The sequence below is a fragment of the Glossina fuscipes genome, unplaced genomic scaffold, assembly GCF_014805625.2.
Source record: "Glossina fuscipes isolate IAEA_lab_2018 unplaced genomic scaffold, Yale_Gfus_2 60, whole genome shotgun sequence".
NCBI lineage: Eukaryota > Metazoa > Arthropoda > Insecta > Diptera > Glossinidae > Glossina > Glossina fuscipes.
In genome coordinates, this window is record NW_023998432.1 from 4993776 (window position 1) to 5019110 (window position 25335).

Sequence of the window (25335 nt, forward strand, 5' to 3'; positions counted from 1 at the left end):
AGTAATAGAATAACAATATTGAAGAATAAAATATATTAAAAACGTCTAGCTCTGTAGCCCTTCTCACGCTACAGCACGCAGCGTAATTAATACCAATTTGCTTCTAAGAAAAAAATCAGTTAATCTAGCTGTCAATAGCTAGAGGAGTACTTAAGATTTTATTAAGCTTTTTTGTGCGTTTGACGAGTACTTCAATTTTCATGAAAGAGTTCAATTTCCGCAAAAAAAGCCAATATGACAACTAACGTTTGAATTAACTTATCATAAATATTCTCCGTACTAATATTCTAAAGATAAAAAATTCGAATAAAAAAAATAAAAATAAGTTACAACTGCGCGCGGTCTTAAAAATTCTTTTTCAAATTGTAGAATGTGTCATAGGCGCGTCCTTTACTAATTTTTTCCATTAGTCTATAATGCACCACAATAAAACAATTCCGTATTTAAATATTTCTCGTCATTCTTTTTTCTCAAAAAACTTTTTCTCGAAAGCGCCATCTGTGCTGCACCTTTTAATGATGGCGGCTTACACTTTACGTGGTGTGAATTAACAGACGAAAAAATATATTTCCATAAACGAACTCGTAACTAACATCAAGAGCTTCACTTCGAACTTTTGACTTCTTCTTTAGTGGAGATTTGTGCAGGTGTATTCTCAACGCGCTTGCTAAACAGTCGGAAATATACAGAAAAAATTTCTATTTTTTCCTTTTTCTCACATTCCAAAATATTCAAAGCGTCATGGCATGCCAATGAAAAAAAATATTTTCTGAAAACTTTGCAATGACTTTCCCTTCTAAAACAAGTAATTGAGTCTAGAGGCGGCCTCTTCACTCTGGTATTGTGATAAAAAAATCATCTTTTTCTTGAGTTGCCATAATGGAAAGAAAAATATTGGTCATTCCAAACATTGTTGACACATGTAACGTAATTAAATATCAGGCTTTGGTAATTTATAAAGTCGAAGTTAAATAGAACAAGTAATACAAAATAACCTTAAAAAAAAAAAAAAAATGGGCGAAAGGGAGATGCATTAAAAGATATATTGTATTTTTCATAACAATTTGACGTATTTATCCGACCATCACGCTTTTCCTGTAATTTTAAATTTAATGCAAATAAGATGTGGCACATCTAATTATACCTTATACTGCTTGTGGTACAGGGTATGTTAAGTTGATGCGGACGTATGTAACACCCAGAATGGCTTAAGATAACCCCACCTTTTATTATGTCGATCAATTCAAAATCGTAATATGAATTGATCTAAGCCTGTCTGTCCGCCTGACGTATGTCTATGGAAAAATGTTTTCAAGCTGTTGGTTGCAGTTTTTGAGATATTTTGAACAAATTGACGTGTTTTGACATAAGGACGAACGCTATTGAAAATGGTTTTGATCGGTCCGTTGTTTGGACCGCTCTCCATATAACGCCTTATTCTGAAAGTTCGTTATATGGAAAAAAATTGCAATTTTCAAAATTTCCCGCAAAGATGGTTAAATAGTAGTGCTTCGGCATATCAAATTGGTATGAAAACTTGAGACCAGCTGCGGCAATTTTTGAACACCTCATATAATAAACGCTGCAGTTCATACGACAGTAAGGTATAATTTCCAATGCTTCATAATGAAAATTATGTCATAAGAGTAATTTAACATAAAAATTAACTGTAACAAATTTGGACCATCTCGACCTACCTTAAAAAGAGTTTTCACGAAAACTGATGCTTTTTAGAAAAGAAAGTCGAAACTGGTGATGAAAATTGACCCATAATATTAATTTCATACAAAAATTAACTACAAAATTTGGACCATTTTAATTTTGACTAATACCGTATGTAAGGTTTAGTTGCACCACATTACGTAGCGTTTTGGGCCTGTTTCCCCATAAATAACCACATTAACAATATGCCCTTATATAGAAACATATAATCGATATAATTTTTGTGTCTATAATAAAAATAGGAATTGTGTTAGATAACGTGATCTAGGGAATTTACTTGTTTTAATTGATTTCGTTTTGTAGATGCCCGTGGGGCACATTGACAACAAGTAAAGCAAAAAAAAAAAAGCTATATTAAATTGAGGGCTATGACGGCAAACATTTTTTTATATATTTGCTCTTATTATGGGGCTGATAATCAATTCAATAGTTTGCTTTTTAACTTAAAATATTCAAAGAGATAGATAATTCTAAAAATATTTGAACCAATATCAGTACCCAAGGCTAATTATATATGCATGGTTTAAATAGAAACCATATTAAAAACTCTAAACCTTGGCAGTATTTTTGTCAACAAGTACAACAAGTACGGTATAATTGTTTGTTACACATCTTTTGTATGACAATCATTTCCATTCACTCGCTCACAAATTTGTAGCAAATAAGAATTTTGGAGTAAGCATTCACCTTGTAAGTAAAGATTTGCAAGTAAGCAATTTCACTGTCCCCTTTTTCCCTTTCTTTATCTACAGAGGGACCAAGAGGTGTACCGAGATTTTCTCCGGGTTCACGTATAAGCCTTCTTATCTAACCGTGAAAGTTTAACGCCAGAAAATTTAAAGCAAAGTAATGTAACATATGCCGAACAGAAATCATTTAAATCTTCAAGATCCTTAGAAAAAGCTGAAATGCGATCAAAGCTGAAATTAACGACATGTTTTATGAACACAACGAAGGCGATCCTTCTTTTAAAATGAAAAATGAGGTGAGCAAATAGTCTAGTTCGCGGGCTGCAGGCTCAGCTAAACCCACATCAAAGGTCCGGGTTCGTTAGTGGAAACCTATGGTCCTTCTTTAAGGGCACCATGGCAGCGATAGAATACTTTTGAACAAAAAAGTGAAAAAACTGGAAAATGAAATCCCATACTCACTACTGTTGCTTGACTTACGTCATTAGCTGCCCATTTTCGGGATATTTTACTAGCTTAATGCCGCCAAGTAATATATGTTTAAATTAAATTCTTCTCTAAATATGGGTTAAAAAATATTAGATCTAACGAGGGATATAGTATTAGAAGAATTGAAATGAATACATGTATATTCATTGCATAAATACTTTTAGAAACACGGTTTTCTTCCAGCTGATTATTAAGCATTTGGTCTTATTCGGTAAATTTTTCAAAAATAAATATCAGCTCAGCAAAGTTTTTTCTAGATATTTTATTGATATGTATGCTAAATTAGCTTTGTTTTTAATTTTTCAGAGAATTTGGCAAGTTTTCCAACGGCAAAAATTATAAATTGCCATTACTTTATTCGCCTAAATAGTTAATTATGGAACATATTATTAGTTGTTAGTGCTTGTTTCTACTTGTCATCCGCAAAAACTCCACGCAACACTCAAGCTTAGTTATCGGGTATATTTTTGTTTATACTACGTGGGGTTCAAAAAACTACATTGACCTAATGCAGCAACAAATAGTACGTACAAGAAAAACTTCTAGCATGGGAGAAAAAGATAAAGAGACAGAAAAAAAAGTGAAAGAAAATGATAACAAGGTGTGTGTGGTTTAAACATGTATCGAACCCGTCACGTAAAAGAAATAAAGCAAAACAAGCTTTACTTTGGCCACATGACACGAAAACTTAAAGCTTGGAAAAAAACCGGTCAACTGTTACATATGAACAATAACAACACTAGCAGTTATACACATATTACGTCATTCCTTTTGCTAAAATTATATACGCATATAATAAAGATGAAAGAAACATAAGCCCAAAGAAAATGCAAGTTTTTGATATCAATAAAACAAACTGCACCACGTGGGTCTACTGTCAATAAAAAATCTCACTTAAGGTAGAAAAAATACGTATAGTGCGATTGCAATGATCAAGAAAAGAATCATTAGATGGCATATGGATCAAATATGTGAAATCGCATACGTACGTATAGACGCAAATTTAGTAGTACTTTTTGCCAAGTCTTAGTAGTTTAGACTTTGCACTAGGCTTCGCCCGAGGCTTGATGCGTCGATATCTTATGTATACCTTTTAGTCAAAAGATTCGTCAGAACACTATCTACGGTCAAGCACGACGATTAGATGCCATCCAACTTCGTTTCGTGATAACATTGCATACAAATCTTCCCCTCCATATATAAGAAAAACCAACTCGCGATATAGGGCGCATTTGGGTTGAAAATTCTCCTTACTTTTTAAAAAGACTAACTAGATTTACAAGTCATTACCAATGGGTTGAGAACATGTAAGATTTTAAACTTAATCGATGGAAAACAGTGAAGTATATGTAATCTCTGTGTGGAATTTCTTGTAAAAATTGAGACGACAAACGTAAAGAGTTGATTGTTCAGTGTTGAGATTTCTGTAGTCGTCGTAATCAATTAAGGGCTTAATTTACTCTGCATCGCTAGTAATCAGAAGATCGTAAACAGAATCCTCGCAACTACTTGTGATACGCTTGACTCTACATATACCTTAGATAAATAAAGAAAAATATACGGTTTTCACGCAATGCTTAAAGTATAATTAAACTTCAGATGTATTATTTATTGAATCAATGATTTACTTAGGCCTTGATTTGACTTTATTGTCGATAGTAACTCGCCGATCACAACGAACAACATCTTCAACGCTTAAATTTGTACCAATAGTTAAACCTATTTACTATTCAAACTTGCGATAAAAAACTTAAAAGAATCAGATGACTGAGATTATATCATCTGATCCAAAGGGCGAGAAAAGTTATCGAGCGGCTCCTTCGAGATCACTATTTTCGCAAATGACAGACGGGCGGACGCGGACGAATAAATCGATTCGTAAAATCCGCGTTCTGATGTGATCGATCGCGAGTTACCAAAGTTTGTAATTGTGTTTTCTTCTTATAGCTTTTGTGACATTGTATGAAATTTGATATTCCGAAGTTGCAGCCACTTTTAAACACCAATTTTGTAATCTCAAATAAAGTCGTTAAGTTACGAAAGCGATAAAAAGAAATATCATAAGAAAGAAGCGGTGTTTAAATGGAGAAAAAGTACGGTGTTAACGGATTATTGCAATATAATAACTAATGTATTATTTTGTAGCTCTTTTTTAAGAAGAATGCACAATTTTTACCCGAGAACTAATGGGCGAAGAAGCCTTCCAACTTTCATAGGAAATTCAAAAAATCACTTGAGGGGTGACTTTTTAAATTGAAAGCTCCTATCCTTCAATTGTTTTAACAATCCTTTACGTTATAAACCAATCAACCTAATTAAACTGATTAATAGTTCAATAAAGTTTCTATACACGCCCACCTGTGCTTATTTCTTACAAAATCATAACTATCGTTTCTTTTGCTTTTTCCTAAAAATTAATAAAATTTATAATTAGACCTCATAATATCAAAATGTTGCAAATTTTTCTTGAGATCTGCTTGACGCTTGTTAATGACTGCCTAATGGCTTGACGGAGGAATCCACTGTATACGTTGGAAATCTATAGTGTATGGTAATAATAACTTAATTTTTTTTTCAAATTTCCTTTTTACTTGCAGAGGCCGCAAACGTTTTGTTTCCGAAGGAGACGGTGGCAATATTAAACCACCAACTATACCCATTTGCGACTCTCTCCATCTTAAGATGAATGAATAAATTTTTCAAGGACTTGTTTTTCGAGACGGTAAAAACCGATATAAGAAACAAACGAAAAAAAAGGAAAAGAAGCAGCAAATAATTAATTGTGTGTAAAACAGAAAACCATATTTTGACCATATATTTGGATATAATTATCGAGTTATATATCAGCAATACTATAACTACTGAAACTACGGCTACAAATACTACTAATATATATGTACAACATTCAATTAACCATAAAATGGAGGATGGATTCCCCCTAAAACTATCTAAATTTACAACATATGCACCCCAAAATATATATAATATATGTGACTTTTTCTTGTGGATAGAAAAGCAGAAAATAAAATCATAATAACAACATTACCACCATTGGATCTGCAAACGAGAAAAAGAGAACAGCATTTCGTTCATAACCCTATCATTAAATATTAGCGAACAGTAACGTAACGTTCTATTTGAAAAGCAAAAAAAGCTAGCAAAAAATTAAAAAAAGCACTGTAATATAAGTTTTTGTCTAAAAAAATGCTAAGCCTTTTCTTTTTTATTTTTTTATTTTTTACATCTTTTTGGTTCTTTTCACGTTTACGAATAAAATCAAGCGAATTTGTCTGGAACAGTTGTATTTCACTAAGACACCACCGATTTTTTTTTTTTTTTTCTAAAGGTACATACACAAACAATAAGAATTAATAATGATTCCGAAAATCGGAAAAACATTGTAATGAAAGACCTACTGCGGACTACTACCATAGAAACCATAAACAAATAACGAAAAAGAAAACTGAGTAATTGTTCTGGTCACATATGAAAATCTTTAAATGAAAACAAAAAAAAATCGCAACAGCAACCAAAAATTTTCTTTTTTGACCAGCTAGAGAACACGTATACAGCATAAAAAAAGTTGATAACATTGAAAACAATGCGAACAATCGTTGCTCCAACATCAATACTAATAACGGCAATAATTACAAATTTATCCCGTTTTAAGAAAAGTGGTTAGTTTATTTATTGTTCTTAAATTTGTTTATATATAAATTTTTTTTCCCTAAATCGAGAACATTCTAGTAATAATTATTTTAATATTTTTTTTCTAATGATTTGCTGTCGAAATAAAAATTGTAAACGTTCAATAATAATAAAGCATGCATACATATATGAAATAAAAATTATTTCAGAGCAAACGAGCAAATTATGGAAATTGAAAATTTTTCATAGTCAACACATTTTTCTAGTAGTATCCTATGTAAACTTGTATGTAATACCCAAATCTTTTGCTGTTTACCCTTGCTTCCCCAAATTTTTTTTTTTTTTATAAATTATATAAATACAAAGAATTAGACGAAAAAAAATCGCAAATTTTATTTCACTCGAAGATTAACTTAAGAAATTTTATTAATTATTATTATTGTGTTCTTTGATTTTTTTCACATTTACGTTAAACTTTAAATCATTTTTTTATATATCAGCAGTAAAACTTTACTTAACCTTTAGGGAATTCTATCTTTTTAAATGAATTCTTTTATTGCATATAATTGTATTTTTCTATATATACATATTGTTATTATCAAGCCTTTTTTTTATATTCCTTCAATTTTTGAAAAAATAGAAAAAAACATTTTACTCCACAGTACAGATAAAATTACATATAAAGCAACCACAAGAGTGTTTATAGAACTATATGATGAAACCATATTTAAAAAAAATACGATTAAAAAATAAAAAACACTTCCTTTTAATGAAATGATTTTAATTGAGTAACGGTTTTATTTATTTTTAATGCGATAGCAAAAAATAGAGTTCCTTTGAAGTTCAACGCATTGTTTGAATTTATAACTGATGCCTACCGCTGTTGGGAGTTGTTGCACTCCTGCACTCCATCGACGTCGGTAGTGACTTTCTCTAAAATCTTACCGCCTTCTTCCAAATGTGCATAGTGGACAGTCGTTTTGATTTAACTAAAAAATTGATATCAAAAGAAGTAAAATATCCTCCCGAAATCCACATACTTGTTACAATTAATGGCGCAGTAAGCAAATAACCATTTGCGATGATTTTCTTCTCTGGTGCCATAAAAAAAAATAGTAACATGAAAAAGAAATTATGAAATACACTTTTGGGAACTATTTAAAAAAGAATTGGATAAACTTATAGCATATTTCTCAATATACGTCAATAAGTGTTCAGTCGCGAGAGAACTGACAAGCATACAATGGCAATCCACCCAGATGAAGGAGGGGGAACTCGAGATAAATATGAATAATTCGGAAAATCATTTTAGTTTTTTAAACTTTCTTTTTCGTTTCTAATTCTTTTTATAAATGTTTTTAAATTTTCATCAAGTTGTCCTACATAGATTTGTTCTGTTGTTTTGTGAAGCGCCATGCAATGTCATATGTGCAATTTCACGCAAATGTTGTACAGACCAGCACAAGTGTTCGCAAACTATAACATTTTAGCAGGAGAATTACGATCCATTCCCTTACTGCACAAAATTTCCCATCTTCGCTTAATACGCCTGCTGGAATATCATATTGAATGAAAACATTATGCAAACTTATTTCCAAGATGGTAAAGGAAATGGATGTTTACATGATTTTCGCCTGGTTCTGGTTCGTCACCCAAACGTGCCTGAAGTAATAACATGGAAGAATCCATAGTTTTCCTCTAAATAACATTAAAATATATATTTGTATATTTTCATAGATAAGTTAAACTTATTTATTTATTTCTTTTCCTTGCTTCTTTTTATAATTGAAAATAATTTCTTCTACTTCCTCGTTTTTCTTTGCATTTATTTGCTTGTATATTCACACCAACGGTATTATGTATACAACGTTAGTTTTAGAAATATGCATAAATAGTAGCATAATGACAGAGTTCGTCCCATAATCAAGTGAAAATTCAAATTGAAAACAAAACTTTGCGAAGACTATATGTAATAGATAATTTTGTGCAAAGCCACGAACCCTTTTACGGTTCTCATCATCGTGCGCTACGAAACACTGACAACATTTTGCTTTTGCTTTCATATTGAGCTTGGCTTTTCGTTCGCTATATTTATAAGGGAATATTAGTGATATCAACGCCGCCTGTATAGTACAATAAAATTATGCAAAAAAGAGATAGAAAACTAAGTAAATTGTAGAAGCTTGATCTTTCAAAAAAACGAAATTAGTATAATGAAAAATGACTTTACTTATATTAAAACGATCAATTTAGCTTGGTTTAAAAAAAAATTTTTGGTTTTGGGCGGAGGATATTAAAAAAAGATTTCTGGAATCATCCATGGTTAGACTGACGTTTGAAAAAAGAAGTAGGGACATTGGAATCGGGCAAGGCCGACGATTAGATACTCTACATCACTTCGCCTGGCACAATTATTTACTCGTTTTGGTAACAATACACAAAAAATTACACATTGTTTGCATGCATACTTTTTATAAAAGCTTCTATATTGGAGAACGCTCGAATTATCCCATGACGCAATTCAAATTTTAGAAACTTAATTTACTTTCTAAAAATTGTATTATTATTATTATTATTATAATTTTAGACTAATGAAATAAATTCTTAGACTAAAAAAAAAAGACATTGAGCAGTAGCAGCACAGGCTATCGGCTCTAATATAAATAAATTTAATTAGATAATGAGCTTAGTAGTATTAATAAAGTAATACATAGAATTTATATTCGGTTCTGAAGCTGATTTTAGAATGTCCAAAGGGTTTGTCGCTCTAAATGCAATACTTCTAGCCAAAGAAAACTTAAGGCAGTTGCAGAGAATGTGCTTTATAGTTAGAGTTTGTCCACAAATGCAGATTGGGGAGGAAGACTTCTTCAAGATCCATTGGTGAGTGGCAATAGTATGACCAAGGCGAATTCTCGAAAATGTTTGGATCTTGGTTTTCTCAACGTTTGTTGGATATAAAGGTGGAATTAATTGAGGGTTATTGGAAGAGTAGTGTTGGTGATGGTATTGTAAATTTCCTTCTGCAATTTTCTCTTTAAGTTTTTTTCGAATGTATTTTCGAAGATCCAACTTTTCCATGACAGCATCCATAAATAGAGGAGCAGAAGCAGCATACTTTGCCGCTCGATCAGCCTGCTCATTTCCCAATATACCGATGTGATTTGGTACCCATAACATTTTAATTTTTCCGTCGGGTGTAGTAAGTACATTCCTTAATTTGTTGATGGTGCTCAATCTCGAAGTCGAAGGGTTCCGAATAGCTTGTAATACTGACAAAGTGTCGGTAACAATGACGGTTTTGAGTTTGCTTTTATGGGCAAGGTTCGTAGCGTGAAGAATAGTTCTTGTTTCGGTTGAGAAAGTTGAATTACTTTCGTGAAAAATGTGATTGAGAAGAACCTGTCCTGTAGCATCTATCACGGCACAAGCCGGAGGCAGGCCAAAAGATTTTGAGCCGTCTGTGCATAAAAGATTCCAACCAGTACTCTTACCAATACTTGGGTATTTTCAGCTATTAGATTTCTGAAGACGAAATTTGGAGTACCTTCTTTCTTGCGCATAGACAACGAGATGTCAAAAGAGCAGTCTTTCAAAATGGAGGTTTAACAACAAAAGAGCGGAAAATTTTTAAGGGTATATTCAATTCCTTTGCGACGTACAAACAATGGGGACTATTTTGGCTTTTAACTCATAAAATCTATTTTCTAAAGTTGGGAGACCAGTTTCAATTATAATATTATTTATGGGCGTCGTCCGAAAAGCATAACACCTTGCTCTGACGGCTTGGTGATAGACAGGTTTAAGGATGTTGATATTAGATTTGCAACTATTGCCATAAATTATCAAAGCACAGTCAATCTTGCTTAACACACGCATTTTGGTAAGATAAGCAATAGTGTTAATATGCGCATGGCTTCTCCAAGCAACGTACTGTATGAAATTCATCCTTGTCAAAATGGAATTTTTTAACCGAAGACAGTCAGCTTTCCAACGATGTTTGTTGGAAAAATTGAGTTCGAGAATATGCAGCGTCTGCAAGTTTAGTACTGGTAAGCCATTAATATGCAACAGTAGATTTCGTGCATCGCAAATCTGCTTTCGACAAATGTGCATTTTTTTACATTTTTGTATGGATATTTTAGCCCCTGACGAGTTTGCCCATGCGGAGATCTATCGTCCAATAGATACGAGGATGTTGATTGCTTTCGTGTCATCTTTTTCTTTTGTAAAAATGTATACATCGTCCGCGTAGAAACAACGTTCCACTCTTTGTACACGGCAAAGAATTTTGCTAATTTCGTTGAAGGCGATCTGGAAAAGCATGACAGAAAGGAATTAGATAGATGATTATTGATTCTAACTTTAAACCACCGATGCGACATGAATGATTTGATGTAGTTGAAGAATTTGGGTCCAACATTCCATGATTTCAAGAGTCTTAAAATAACATGAAGACCAATTCTGTCAAATGCTATTTCGCAATCAATTGAGAGAATTGTTACGTGATTTCGTTCGGAAATTGCTTTGCTTGTGAAATAATTAATGTGTAACAGAGCGTCGATGCACCCTCTACCCCTCTTGAAACCAACTTGTTGCTTTGTTATCAGGTTCTTGGACTCAAGAAACCAAAATAGTCTAGATGCCATAATATTTTCCAATTTTGAGAGGCAAGATAAAAGAGAGATTGGGCGATCATGCGATGCGATGGAGACATTTTTAGACTTTGGAATTGGAACAACTGCTGCCAGTTTGCACATGTAGGGTATATGGCCAGTCAAAAATACCGTATTATATAGGTCCAGCAATTTCTTTTTACTTGAATTAGACAGCGCACTGATCATTTGGTAGGAGATGCGGTCTAGACCAGGTGTCCTCCCCTTCGATTTGGAGAGACAATTTTCAAGTTCTAATGTAGATATGTAATTTTTCAGGAAGGGGGCACATCTGTCAGCACAGTTTAAAAAAGGAATTGGAGTCCTTTTATTTTCGATGAAAGCACTGGAAAAGTTGCTGTCAGAGGAGTATTCGCACGTGCGTCAGTTGAAGTTCCATTGGGAGTGCAGATTGCAGAAATTTCGTTCAGGTTTAAAGTCCCATTGAATCTGTTGATTTTGTTCCAGACAACTTTCATTGATGTATTTCTGTGAATTCTTTTCGAAAAAAGTTCGAAATTAAGTGCCTTCGATTTTCGTAATTCCTTCCTGAATAGAGCGTTGGCCTTTTTGTATAATAATAAATGATCATGATGAATTCCCGTTAAATGGCTTTGAATTCAGAAATGATTCGGCCTGTTTTGCTGGATTAATAGGGGACATTGAAAGATTAAGATCGATTATGATTGGAAAGTGATCACTATTATGTAGATCATCAGAAATAGACCAGGAAACCAAAGGAAGAAATGAGGGAGAGCAACATGTTCAATCAATATGTGAAAAAGTGTGATGAGTTAAAAAGTGCGTTGGTTTTCCATCATTTAAAATGCAGAGATTGCTTTGAATGAAGGCCTTTTCTAAAACAGTACCACGAGTGTTGTTCACTGTTGATCCCCATATGGTATTCCAGCTGTTAAAGTCGCTGCATATAATTAATGGGAGAGAAAGTACGGAGAACAAATTGTAGAGTTCTTGCTGAGAAAACGATTGCGAAGGTGGGATATAGCGCGAAAGCACTGTAAATTTTATATTTAACATTATTTGTATCGCCACAGCTTGTATATTTAAGTTTAATTTATGCGTTTGTGAGGTATACTTGATTTTATAAAAATACCAACTCCTTGTTTGAAATATAAATTGTTAGCAGCATTCGTGAAGTATCCAGTATATGATTTAGGTGGAATAGGCTTAAAAGGGGTTCTACAATGGGTCTCTTGAAGCGATATAAAGGTTGGACTGATATCACTTACGAGTGTAGGGAGTTTATCAAAATTATTAAGAAGTCCCTTATTGTTCTACTGTAGAATTTTAAAAACTTTATTTAATTGTAGTGACATGGAAACGGAGTGGAGAGTAGGTTAAGTTGACATGTCAGCGTCTCCGTCGAAAATGTCATTATAAGAATTTTGCGTGAATAATTTGTTCTTACCAGCAGAATAATCTTAGGTGTTTGCGTAAATTTGAAGTGCAATGAGTGGGCACACGTGAATAATTTGAAATTGAAGGTTGATTGAGGGATGAAAGATTGGATTCATTACAGCTTGTAATTTGTTCAGTAGAGTTGAGAGCGGGTGATTCTGGCCAATTTAGTTTATTAGATTTTATCATATGTGCTGTTGTTTTGATTTTTTCAATATTATCTTTGGCGAGCAATGGAACTGATTTGGGAATGTAATTTTTGGTTGATGGTAGAACAGGTTTTTCATTGGAAGTAGTTGGAATTAAAGGCTTATTAGGTACGTTTTGCGAGGCGACAACAGCATAGGTATTGCTTTTGCTAATTCTTTGGGTTCCAAATGGATTAATTTCCCGGTATATGCGTCACGCTTCACCCATGCTACAGTAATTTTCTGTTCTGACTTTTAAAATTTCACGCATTTGTGTAGAACGTGGGCGCTGAGTGTTGATCGTTGCAATTTAAGGAGAAACTACGGGTACAGTTTTCAGCATGTTCCCCAACATGTTAGCACAGGATGGAGGACTGGTGCATCTTTTTGCCGTAGACCCAGGCGTTGGCAGTTTTTACACCTCATGGGATTTGGAATGTAGAGTTCTACTTTACATTTGTATTAAGCTACATCAACCGTTGCCGGTAGCCGATAGCGGTCAAAAGTCAAAATAATTCTTCCCATCGCGTAAAGTCGATATAGAGTCTATATACGTTGTAATGCTGTCTAGTGCTTTTTTAATAGCGAAAGGGCTGATTTGCGAAATTGTTATGGAGGGATCAGTTGGAGAAATCACAACATATTTTTTGTCGATAGGAATGATGCTACTGGTTGGCAACACCGGGAAGTCGGAATTTTAAATTTTTTTCTTTGGGGGGATAGGTCTGCTGATAGATGAAATCTATTTGAGTTTTTAACAGGCGACCCCGGGGCCATTATGCCTTATGGTTGTCTATTATTTAATAAATTGGGAAATAACCACTCAGTTGAAAAGGTTTGGGAACTGCTGAGGATAATGACAATTGTTTTCAGTATTTTGTTTTTCTTTTGTGTTATTTTGTTTTTTTGATTTTTTTATTATATTTACAGAAAACGAAAGCAAATATCGTATCTATGACAATCAGTTTTAGCAAAAGCACAGGAAATACACGAGTTAAACACAAAAAGACACCGAAAACCACCGAAAACAATTAAAGAAAAAAAAATCACAGACGAAAAACAAAACACGCACTACTCAGAACACAAGTCGTTGTCGAATCACAAAAAAAAAATTGTATTATATTTCGGTTTTCATCATAAAAAACTTTTGTTTTTCTTGATAACCTCTGTATATGTTGGTATTTAAGAAATAGACAGACCTATGTGATCCAAATTCCGTATCGTTAATTTTTTTTGTTTAATCTTTGCTATGAACTAATTTTTGTCAAAGAATATTAAAAATTAAACCCGCTTTTGAATGGCTTACCATTCATGAGAAATTTCATTTGGAATGAGGTCCAGGTAATAAAGCCAAGCGGTTCAAATTTTTTCCACTTAACTTTTACCTCAAATTACCGTCACGAACAAATTTTTATTATAAAACCCTAAAAGATAGGCCCTTGTAGCATAAGGAGGCTTACATTTCCTGAGAATCTTTATATGCGGTAACAACCAAAATTAGACCTGCATGGTTCCAACTTAGTAAGGTTGATTTTTTTGTTAAACGATTTTCCATCATAAAATATTGAAAATTAGACGTTGTTGGTATATAAAGATTCGTTTTCGCAGAGTGAGGACCAAAATAGTGTCTCAGTTTGATCCCACACATAAGCATAAGTTTATTTTTTTTTTTTTTTGGGATGAGTAAAAGATTCACTACGGTTACCACCTGACCGGCAAACTTGACGGAAAGAAACAGATGATTTCGATTCGAAGTTGAATTCTTGACAAGCGGTAACGCTGATTCGAAATCCAAGTGAGATGTTAGCAAAAGGAGTATTTTCGGCCTCTTTAAGATTTGAGCTGTCGAAGAGCAAAGATCGCTGGGCTGTTAAGGTAATAAAATGAATAAAAGGAATATTTTGTTAGAGGAAGGGAGGCTAAGACCACTCTGTGTTGCCAGGAAGGTCGGTAGGTAATCCTTTGTGGAATATATGCAATGGTTTATGAAAGACAGTATTGAAGTAGTGTTAGCAAACGAAAGAGAAGTAGAAGAATTGAATAAAATATGTGCGTTTATGAAATGTAGTGGCTGAGAACAGTTTAATGAAGGTGTGTGCATGCGAGTAGTGTGAAATTGTCAAATCAAGGTATAAAGGTAAATACAAGTGGTGAATGCGTGGAGATATCCGGAGTAAATATTTGTGAAAAAAGTCGGAATCTCAATCGAGCTCCAAGGAAGGAGAACAAATTTTCTTGTGAAGGGAACTTCCTGGATCGCAAACGCACGGTTACGTTAGGCGAGTTCAAAAAATTTCCCTAACTGACCCAAAGTTTTCACACCAATACAGAATGCCGAAAAATTGTTACTAAGAGAATTTGTAAAAACTGCAATTTTTTCTCCTATAATGACTTCAAAATATGGTATTATATTGGGAGTAACCGAAAAAGTGGATCGATCCCAATCATAGTTAATGCTGTTTGTCCATGGGTCTAAGTAGATGAGTGCACCAAATGTCACCAAAATATATTCAAAAATTACGACCTGTAAGTTGAACACGAAAATTCACAGGCAGATATTAAATTGACAGACAAGTTTAAATAGATTCAGAAAAGGCTTCTGAATGTCAAAAATTTGTTTTCGTCGTAAGACATTCGATTTTTCGTTTTTGAAAAAAAAAAACATTTTGGAAAGAAGAAAATTTAAAAAACAATCGTTTTCTATTAAAACAAAAACACAAACATACAAGTTTCTACAATATTGTTACGGAAATCCCAAATGTAGTCGTTTTCTACAACCAAATGTACATTCGCGAGGCGTCATGCAGCTACAGACCGATAATTCCGACCGAATTTCGTAACAATATATATATAATATAATCAAAGATTTTTGCGCAACTTTCTAAAATTAAAAAAAAAGATCCTTCGGCCGACGATCCAAACTTAAATAATGAAGGAAAAGTGATATAAAAATTAATTAGTAAAGTCTAATCTGAATATAACAGAAGTTTTTGTGCAGGAACGAGATTGAGAAGATTAAAAAGTGAAACAGAACAACGTGGCGGTTTCAGTATATCTATTAAACTAATTTTATATAAGGCACATTGAACGGAAAAGTAATCCGACAAGAACTGTAAATAACCAACGGCGCTGTTTAACTCGCAAATTGCGCCTACCAATAATTTTAAAGAATGAAATATCATACGCTGGATAATAACTAAATTGTTTTTATTATTATGTCCAAATTCAACTAAGATTGGATGCGCATTTAACGTTGGCTTACCTCAGGTGCGTTTCATTATAAGATAATCATTTTTTAACGTCTTTATCAAAAATCAAAAGCACATTGATTTTTTTTTTTATCATAGATTAATTTTCTTAATAATAATAACACTTTATAATATTCAATATACTAATACCTTTTTGTTTACTAGCATTAAATATCACTTGAGTTTTTTTTATTACAACAATTAATTAATTATTAAAATTTATTAATTAATATTAAATTAATAACGTAATTTTTGTTTTCTTTAATCATTAAACATGTTCTAAATATCTGGGAATTTGCCAATGCTATGCCTGAATAGAACGTACGTGTAATTCAGCTATCTTTTATTATTTAATAAACACGTAATTACAAGCTTGTAATGATTCTTTTTTGGCGGTTTTTAAAACTTATTTTATTTTGAATTATAAATAAGTGAAGTGTAGTTGATTTGGTCATCGTGCTCAGTTTGATGTCGCTCAACAAGCCACGTCGTTATTGGGCTTTTGGCTATTTTATGATTAGATTCGCACTAAGCACAATGCCCTTATCATGTTTTAATTTTTGCCACCTTTCGTTTCGGCTCTTATCTTTGTCGTTAACTTTTACTGATTTTTCTTTTGTAGGACTGTTAGTCTAATCGTATTTTACTTTGAAATGTCTTTGAGGCATTTGGCATATTCAGCTCATCAATCATTTGCATCGAACACACACAATTGCACAATTGGAATGTTTATTTTCGTTATCGTCACAGAGTTACAGAAATTATTCGTAAGGAAAGAAAACATGGTTTGCTACATTATTTTCTGAAATGGACTCATTACCCATGTGGAAAGTTCTGAAAGGTTTTAGGTTCTCAAATGATAATGACTTTCGGTGTAACTTTAATGTTAGCGAAACTAATGACTATTTGGTTAATGTTGTTCGATCTTGATGGACATTTTCGTCCAGATATATATCTGATGACGAACTATGGTTAGCATAAAATCCACATGGAAATTCAATTCTTTTTATTAAACTTATTTTCGCACATATTACCGCTTTTTCATTTATCACATCGCCGCTTGGAACACCGCTTCTATTGTTCCAATTCTAAAATCTAAAATTGCGAGTTCCCTTTTTTGTTCATAGAAATATTTTACCGCCGTAATACTCTTGCCGCCATGGATATAAGTAAAAGCCCTGTTATTGAATTTAACTGATGCGATTAGAAATAATGTGAATAAGGATTTCTTGACTTAGATTTCTTGGATTAGTTGATTTACCTAAATTTTTTAACTGAATTAGTTGTTTCGTAATTGTTTTAAAGTTGAATGAACTTTTTCTATTTTCTAGGTCTGCTTGCACGCTTACACAGTCATATTTAGCTAGAAGATGTCAGTTTGTTCATATTGGTGAAGTATATTCCAAAGCACTCCCCTTATTCTCTGGGCTTCTCCAGAGTTCCGTTTTAGGCCTCTTCTTTTTATTATATATATGTTAATATATAATACCCAAATATAATGACACCAGTAATCTACAGTACATTTTTCGGGGCAACAGCAACTCCAAGATTTAAGATACTTATGAAGCGAAAAACGTACCTGAGAGACGCTTCCAATTCACTTGCGTTACCTGCAAATATATTCGTTTTTTTGTTTGTGAGCAATTTATATCTATGTTAATTGTTACAAGTGTATTAACCAAAAATATGCAGATGTTGGTGTATGGAGATTACCAAATTGGAAGTAAAGCATTGCACTTGGTAAACAGCGATATAAATTACAGCATCACGTAGCTTTTTCATTAAAATATTTTTAGGTGATAACGGATATTCTTTAGAGCAGAGGTTAACGACGCCGTACAGAAGTCTTGCTTGGTATATTTAAAGCTCGTTTCCCTTTTAGTGCGTTACTCATATGCTTATAATTAAAATTGTCCTAACTTCGTAACTTACGAGGGTGTACTTAACAGCTGTTGTTGAAAGTCATCAAGCAATGCTAAATGTTACTTCACATGTTAAAAAAAGAAGCGTAAGCTTAGAAGGTTTCAGATATGGAAACATCCCTTGAATTTTGCTGCATATATATTCATTGACAAGCAAAACTACCGGCGTACAAATAATCGTCAATTGCAGATGGTGATTTTGGAATTTTCTTCGTAATAATAATCTTTCTGACTTCATCACCGAGAATAGATTTGTTTGAATTAAAAAGCTTGGGGACTATTTTGGCTTTTAACTCGTAAAGTCTATTTTCTAAAGTTGGGAGACCAGATCATGAATGTATTAGTTTGGGGAAAAAGAAATCCATTATTTTTATATGAATTTCAGGACTTTATTTAACATGCTTCGGATTGTCCGATTTGGGTCAAATATGCACCGTTTTGTTATATGATTTGTTGCCATTTTAAAGGTAACTTCAAAATGCCTCTCTCATAGAAGTCCTGGTCTCTATTTGCAAAAAACTCTAGTAGTCGATTTTCACAATCCTCCTTAGATTCCAATTTTTTCTCATTAAAGAAATTTTGCAATGCAAGAAAAAGATGATAATCGCTTGGTGCCAAGTCCGGACTGTATGGCGGATGCATTAAAACTTCCCAACCAAGCTCCCGAAGTTTCTGGCGAGTCACTGTAGAATTGTGTGGCCTAGCGTTGTCCTGGTGGAACACGACACCTCTCCTGTTGGCCAATTCTGCCCGTTTCTGGTCAATCGCTATCTTTAAACGGTCCAGTTGTTGACAGTAGAGATCAGAATTTAGCGTTTGGCCATATGGAAGCAACTCATAATAAATAATCCCCTTCCAGTCCCACCAAATGCATAGCAAAACCTTCCTGGCCGTTTGAGGTGCTTCACCGCTCTTTGACCACGATCGTTTTCGCACAGGGTTATCGTATGTGATCCATTTCTCATCTCCAGTCACCATCCGTTTAAGAAATGGGTCTATCTCATTCCGTTTGGCCAAGGCTTCGCAGATGGAAATTCGATCCATCGTGTTTTTTTCTCTTAATTGGGGTGGCACCCAAACATCGAGCTTCTTTTTGAATCCAGCTTTGTGTAAATGGTTTAAAACTGTTTTATGGTCGATTTTTAGCTCCTGGGCGATGTTACGACTGCTAACATACCGGTCAACTTCGATCATTTCTCCAATTTTATCGACATTTTCGACGACCGGCCTACCTGTGCGAGGTGCATCTTTAACATCAAAAATTCCTGAACGGAATCTACGAAACCAAAATTGCACATACTTGGCTGTTACAGTAACGGAACCATAAACACTATTCACAATTTTAGCCGCCTGGCTTGCATTTTCGCCTTTGTCAAAGGAGAATTTTCTCTTTGTTCACTTCCATTTTTAACACGCTGTAACTCACAACTGAATGCACCAAACAAAAACAGCAAAAGAATTTTTTTTACTGCGAAATGTTACCTTTCCAACGAGCATAAATATGAAATTGTTTAATCGATACTTTACGAGAAATCTATCAGTGCAATAAAAACTAATATATTTGCTTTTCCCCTTTAGAATTTCGTTTCTTAGAAAAATCAACTAATTTTCATGAAAACTCAAATCAAAAATGGTATTTTCGCAACAATATTGATAATTGTTGTGAAAAGTCATTACAGTTACCTTTTATTTAAAAGAAATCTTTGATGGAAATCTTTCGCTATATTATTGTTTATTTAACCGTTTGAGTACCAGACAGTTTTGAAAAAAAAAGTGTCGAAGAATCCCAAGCAACGCGATCGCGCTGTTTAGATTTTATGTCGAGAAAACCCAGCACATTTCGAGCATTGTCAACAACTGACGGTGCCTTACGTATTGTCGAAGTCGAGCGCAATACAATTACAATAGTACTATAGTAGTGCAATAATATATTACAAAATAAAAATTTCTATTTTGGTGTTGTGTTTTCTATAATTTTTGTGGAACAAACTTGACACAATAACAAACAATTTAAATGCATTTAAATGCATAAAATTAAACAAGCGCTATGGCGCCGCTTGGTATTTCTCGACATCAAACCTAAACAGCACGATCGCGCTGCTTGGGATTTTTCGACAGTGTTTTTTCAAAACTGTTTAGTACTTCTCGACATGAAATCTGAACAGAGCAATCGCGCTGCTTGGTACTCAAACGGTTAAACAATATCTAATCATGTGCTCTGTTTTGGCATGACTGTATTAATACAATACACTACAATAGTTTATTTTTGCAAGTTTCGTTTTATTTCATTAAACTTTTGACCCCGTTTGACCAACTGATTCCGATGAGTGCGCAGAAGATATGGAACTGCACGTCGATATCACTGACTTATTACCTTTTAATCAAAATATCGACTATTTCTCATGTATAGAATTAAACGAATAGACGTGTAAAAGAGTTTGTACGTCCTTAATCCGAAAATATCCCAGGGCATGCAAAATACGTTCACAACGCTGTGAACGTCGGTATAACTTAGTCTAGAACCATATAAATTGTTAGTTTAGAGTACAGCGATACATAATTTTTTCAATTGCCGGTTGAAAATATATATAACAGTTGACATATGATAATGAAATAATAATGATGATTTTTGTTGAAAATAAATGTAACATTTCTGACATGTGCATATTAATCTCTTTCACTGTTTAACAAAAAGAGAGAAAGAGAGACTAGATTTGTTAAATATTAATAAACTCAGCGCTCAATTGCTTTGTTTCGTCTAATATATTTGCTATTTTTTCGCCTTTCAGTTTCGTTTTCTTCCCTCTTCTCAGAAAAATGTTTATACAATAATTGTGAAAAATATACATATAACATAAAGCCTAAAACCTTTCCTCTTAGTTTTGCCGTTCCCTGTCTTTTTGCAGTTCTCTATGTATTTTCATACTAGCAGAGAGAATTAATAACCATAAGCACCAATTTTATTTTTAAAATCGAAGACATTGTACATCGGAAGCCTTTTTGCAGTCTCTGATAATGTAACGCAAGTAGCGTTGTTACCTTAATAGTTATTGCACTGCTCGCTCTTTCATTCTCATTATTCGTGTAGGGAAAGATTATAAGAAAGGTCTTCCAACACGACGGAACCCTATATCACGTCAAGAACATATGCACTTACGTGTTTTTAAGCGCACATGCGCTATGGTAACCTTTGTAGGCGTATGAAAAAAAAAACCCAAACTATATGTAATTTGTTTTTATTTTATGCATGCGTCAGCATTTACATGAATTTATGTTGAAAATCTTAGAATTTGGTTCGTAAAATGTTTCAATAGAAAAGCTCTCATAGGCCTGAGAAGACATTTGTAATTAAGAAATGTGGGAATAATTTATCTTTTTTTAGTATAAACAGTAGTCCAATAAGGTCTGCAAACACTATCGAAAATTGGGGTCTCTCTCGTTAAAAACGGTATCTACGGGTTTGTACTCAACAAAAGGTATTGTTTAAGAAACAAAAACTTATATTAAATAACACTTCAAAATTTTGTTTTTAACTTAAGATAAAATTATAAGCAAAAAATATAATTAAATTCCATAAAAAACAAAAAAGGGTACTCATACAGCGAATCTATATCACAAGAAAGTTCGAAAAAAACATATTTATTTAACAGTATTTAGTTTTTGTACTTGTTTTCTTACATTTAAATATCCCTCTTCTTTATTTCGCATATTAACAATCGAAAATTTGCTGGATGTGTAAAAAAGATCCAATGTACATTTAAATATTAGTTTGTCAATAAAAGAGAGTTTTTTTATTTCTTTTCTTCAAAATGTCACAAAATATATAAGCACACAGAAAAATTTTTCAAGTGCTTATTATTATTATTATTTTAATTTTAGACTAATGAATTGAATTCTTAGACTACAAAAAAAGACATTGAGCACTAGCAACACAGGCTATCGGCTCTAATTTAAATAAATGGATATTAGATAATAAGCTTAGTAGTATTAATAAAGTAAAATATTGAATTGATATTCTGTTCTGAAGCTGATTGTAGAATGTTCAAAGGGTTAATCGTTCCAAATGCAATACTTCTAGCCAAGGAAAAGTTGAGGCAGTCGCAGAGAATGTGCTTTATAGTAAGAGTTTGTCCACAATAGCAGATTGGGGGAGAAGACTTCTTCAGGATCCATCGATGAGTTGCAATTGTATGACCAAGGCGAATTCTCGAAAATGTTTGGATCTTGGTTTTCGCAACATTTGTTGGATATAGAGGTGGAGTTAATTGAGGGTTAATGCAAGAGTAGTGTTGATGATGGTATTGTAAATTTCCCTCTGCAATTTTCTCTTTAACTTTTCTTCCAATGTATCTTTGAAGATCCAACTTTTCCATGACATCATCCATAATTAGAGGAGCAGAAGCAGCATACTTTGCCGCTCGGTCAGCCTGCTCATTTCCCAGTAAACCGATGTGACTTGGTACCCATAAAAATTTAATTTTTTCGTCGGGTGTAGTAATTATATTCCTTAATTTGTTGACGGTGCTCCATCTCGAAGTCGAAGGGTTCCGGGTAGCTTGTAATACAGACAAACTGTCAGTAACAATGACGGTTTTGAGTTTGTTTTTATGGGCAATATTGGCAGTGTGAAGGATAGCTCTGGCTTCGGTTATGAAAGTTGAAGTGCTTTCGTGAAATATGTGGTTGAGAAGAACCCGTCCTGTAGCACCGCACAAGCAGGAGGCAGACCAGGAGATTTTGAGCCGTCTGTGTACAAAAGATTCCAACCAGTATTGTCCAATACTTGGGTTTTCTCAGCTATTAGATTCCTGAAGACGTAATTTGGAGTATCTTCTTTCTTGTGCATAGACAGTGAGATGTCAAAAGAGCAGTCTTTCAAAATCCAGGGAGGTTTAACACCAAAAGAGCGGCAAATTTTTAAGGGAATGTTCAATTCCTTTGCGATGCACAAACAACGGTCAATTGCAGATGATGACTTTGGAATTTTCTTCGCAATAATAATCTTTCTTACGTCATCACCGAGAATGGATTTGTTTGAATTAAGAAGCTTAGGGACTATTTTAGCTTTTAACTCATACAGTCTATTTTCTAAAGTTGGGAGACCAGTTTCAATTATAATATTATTTATGGGCGTCGTCCGAAAAGCATAACAACTTGCTCTAACGGCTTGGTGATAGACCGGTTTAAGGATGTTGATATTAGATTTGCAGCTATGGCCATTAATTATCAAAGCATAGTCAATCTGGCTTAACACAAGCATTTTGGTAAGATAAGCGATAGTGTTAATATGCGCTTAGAAATGTGGTTATAAAGTTAAAAAATGAGGAAAAGTCGTGGAAGAAATAGCAAAAACCATTGGAATTGGCAATGCTATTACTGGAACCGATTAAAAAAATTACAATAATACAAATACCACAGAATCTAAGCATCGATCAGGACGCTCAAAGAAACTGACAGAGCGTAAAAAACGAAATATCAGAATTATAACAAATCAACCGAAAACTAGTGCTGTTGATACTGCAAAGGACTTAGAAAAACATAAGTCAACTAGTCAAATGTCTTAAGATCCAACGATTTTCATAGCCATTCAGAGACATGCATCCCCAGCCAGGACAGGTAAAAATTAGAAAAACATTAAACACGAAAAAAGCGGTATTTTGTTGATCCCTAATCAGGTCGAATAAAGTCTTACACTACAACCTGTTCAAGTGTTTGATAATCTTCGATTTTATCGTAGAAACACTCATGTGAAAGTCGATCAACTTGTAGTTCTCATTATATTGTTTACACAATCATTGTTATCATGGTATGCTCTGATATTAAGTAATCGAGAATGCCTAGACATTTGCTGTGGAATATTAAAGTATATTTTAGATATTTTGCAATACCGTAAGCAAAACAGTAAAAACTGGTTTTGTACAGACATAATCTGTTTACGGCAAATATCATATTATGGATACCAGATAATCGAAAATTATTCCAGAGTAGGTCTCAGGACCGATTTCTATAGCAAATTTTTTGGCCTACTGCTTAATGGAACACAATGTGCATTTTGTTTTATTAATAGTAATATTAACATGTGCGTTGAACGACAGTTTTCTTTTTTCGGTAACAGAACCTGGTTTATAAATTTGAACGTTATTGATTTCGTGCGACGTACTGAACGCAAAAAATCAGGTGCTTATATTTGTTAATATTCGGAAACATAAAATAAAAACAGCACTATTTGTAAAAATTCTCAAGGCCCTTCTGAAGATAGATTTGTGCATAACAATCACTCGAACCGAAGATCAGCTCAACGTCATTCACATACGAGAATATTTTATTACGTTTGGTAAGTGATTTATAAACAAGACACACAAAACAGGACCGAGATGACTATCTTGACGAATTTCAGAGTGTATTATGACTTCTTTAGAGATTACATTATTATACAGCACATGTTGAGTCCTTAGGGTTAGATATGAATATATGCATTTTACAAAATATTCGTGAAAGCCAATATCCTTCAATTTATTTAGAAGTATGTAGTGATTGACCTTGTCAAATACCTTGCTAAACTCTGGATAAATTGCATCAGTTTGTTTCCAATCGATGAAAGCTTCATTGATTAACATAACAAGCTCAACAAATTTGGACGTCGTTGATCTATTTTTCATAAATCCACGTTGATAGCTTGGGATAGCTTGCAAAATTTGTGGCGACAAGTTATCAGTTATTATTTACTCAAACAACTTGGGAAGGGAGCTTAGCATAGCAATATCTCGATAATTGGAATTACCGGTTCTGCGACCGCCCTTGAAAAGCGGGATATTAAATGATTTTTTCCACTTTAACGAGAAGCAGATGGATTATATAGTTTAGTCAGCGGTGCATATACATTTACCACACAGTTTCTCAGCACATAACTAGGTACACTGTCAGGGGCTGCCTTAAATTTGTTATCCATATGTAACATGTTATTGCAAAGCTGAGAGTCAAGCAAATTCAATATTGTCGCTGTACGGAAGTCTAGTTTTCATATCTGGGTTTATGTTGGTGATACTGTTACAAACGTCTCCTGATTGAATTCAACGTATACCAATTGCGTTATCATCTGTAAATTCAACGTTGTTTAGATTCATCGGCGAAGGATCTTTTTTACGACGACAAGAGAGAGAAATTGTTGGACGATGTGTATTCTCAGATGAACTAACCAGACAGCGATTTGCAGCTATTTCAGGAAAGTTGAAAAAGCTAAGAACTAAGAGGATCCCATTGCAATTAGTCACACGATTACATTGAGGAAGGCTCCGCTAATATATTTTACTAAAAATCACTATGACTCTTCAGATGTTGCCGTTGGGACCGTACAG

General features: G+C 33.6%; 1 protein-coding gene across 2 annotated transcripts in view; it reads left to right on the top strand.

Annotated features, from left to right (window-relative positions):
- LOC119637522 (programmed cell death protein 4) overlaps window positions 1-6259 on the top strand; it is a 36652-nt gene extending 30393 nt beyond the window's left edge. Inside the window, exon 5 of one of the 2 annotated variants that reach the window (XR_005247267.1) lies at window positions 5498-5586. Coding sequence is in view for 1 of the 2 variants with exons in the window: in XM_038033582.1 (XP_037889510.1) it covers window positions 5498-5594 (97 nt within the window). In the remaining variant the exon portion in view is untranslated. Of the gene's footprint in view, window positions 1-5497 lie in introns of both variants that reach the window. The other variant, XM_038033582.1, reaches the window with a different exon arrangement.
- The last annotated feature ends 19076 nt before the right edge of the window (window positions 6260-25335 follow it).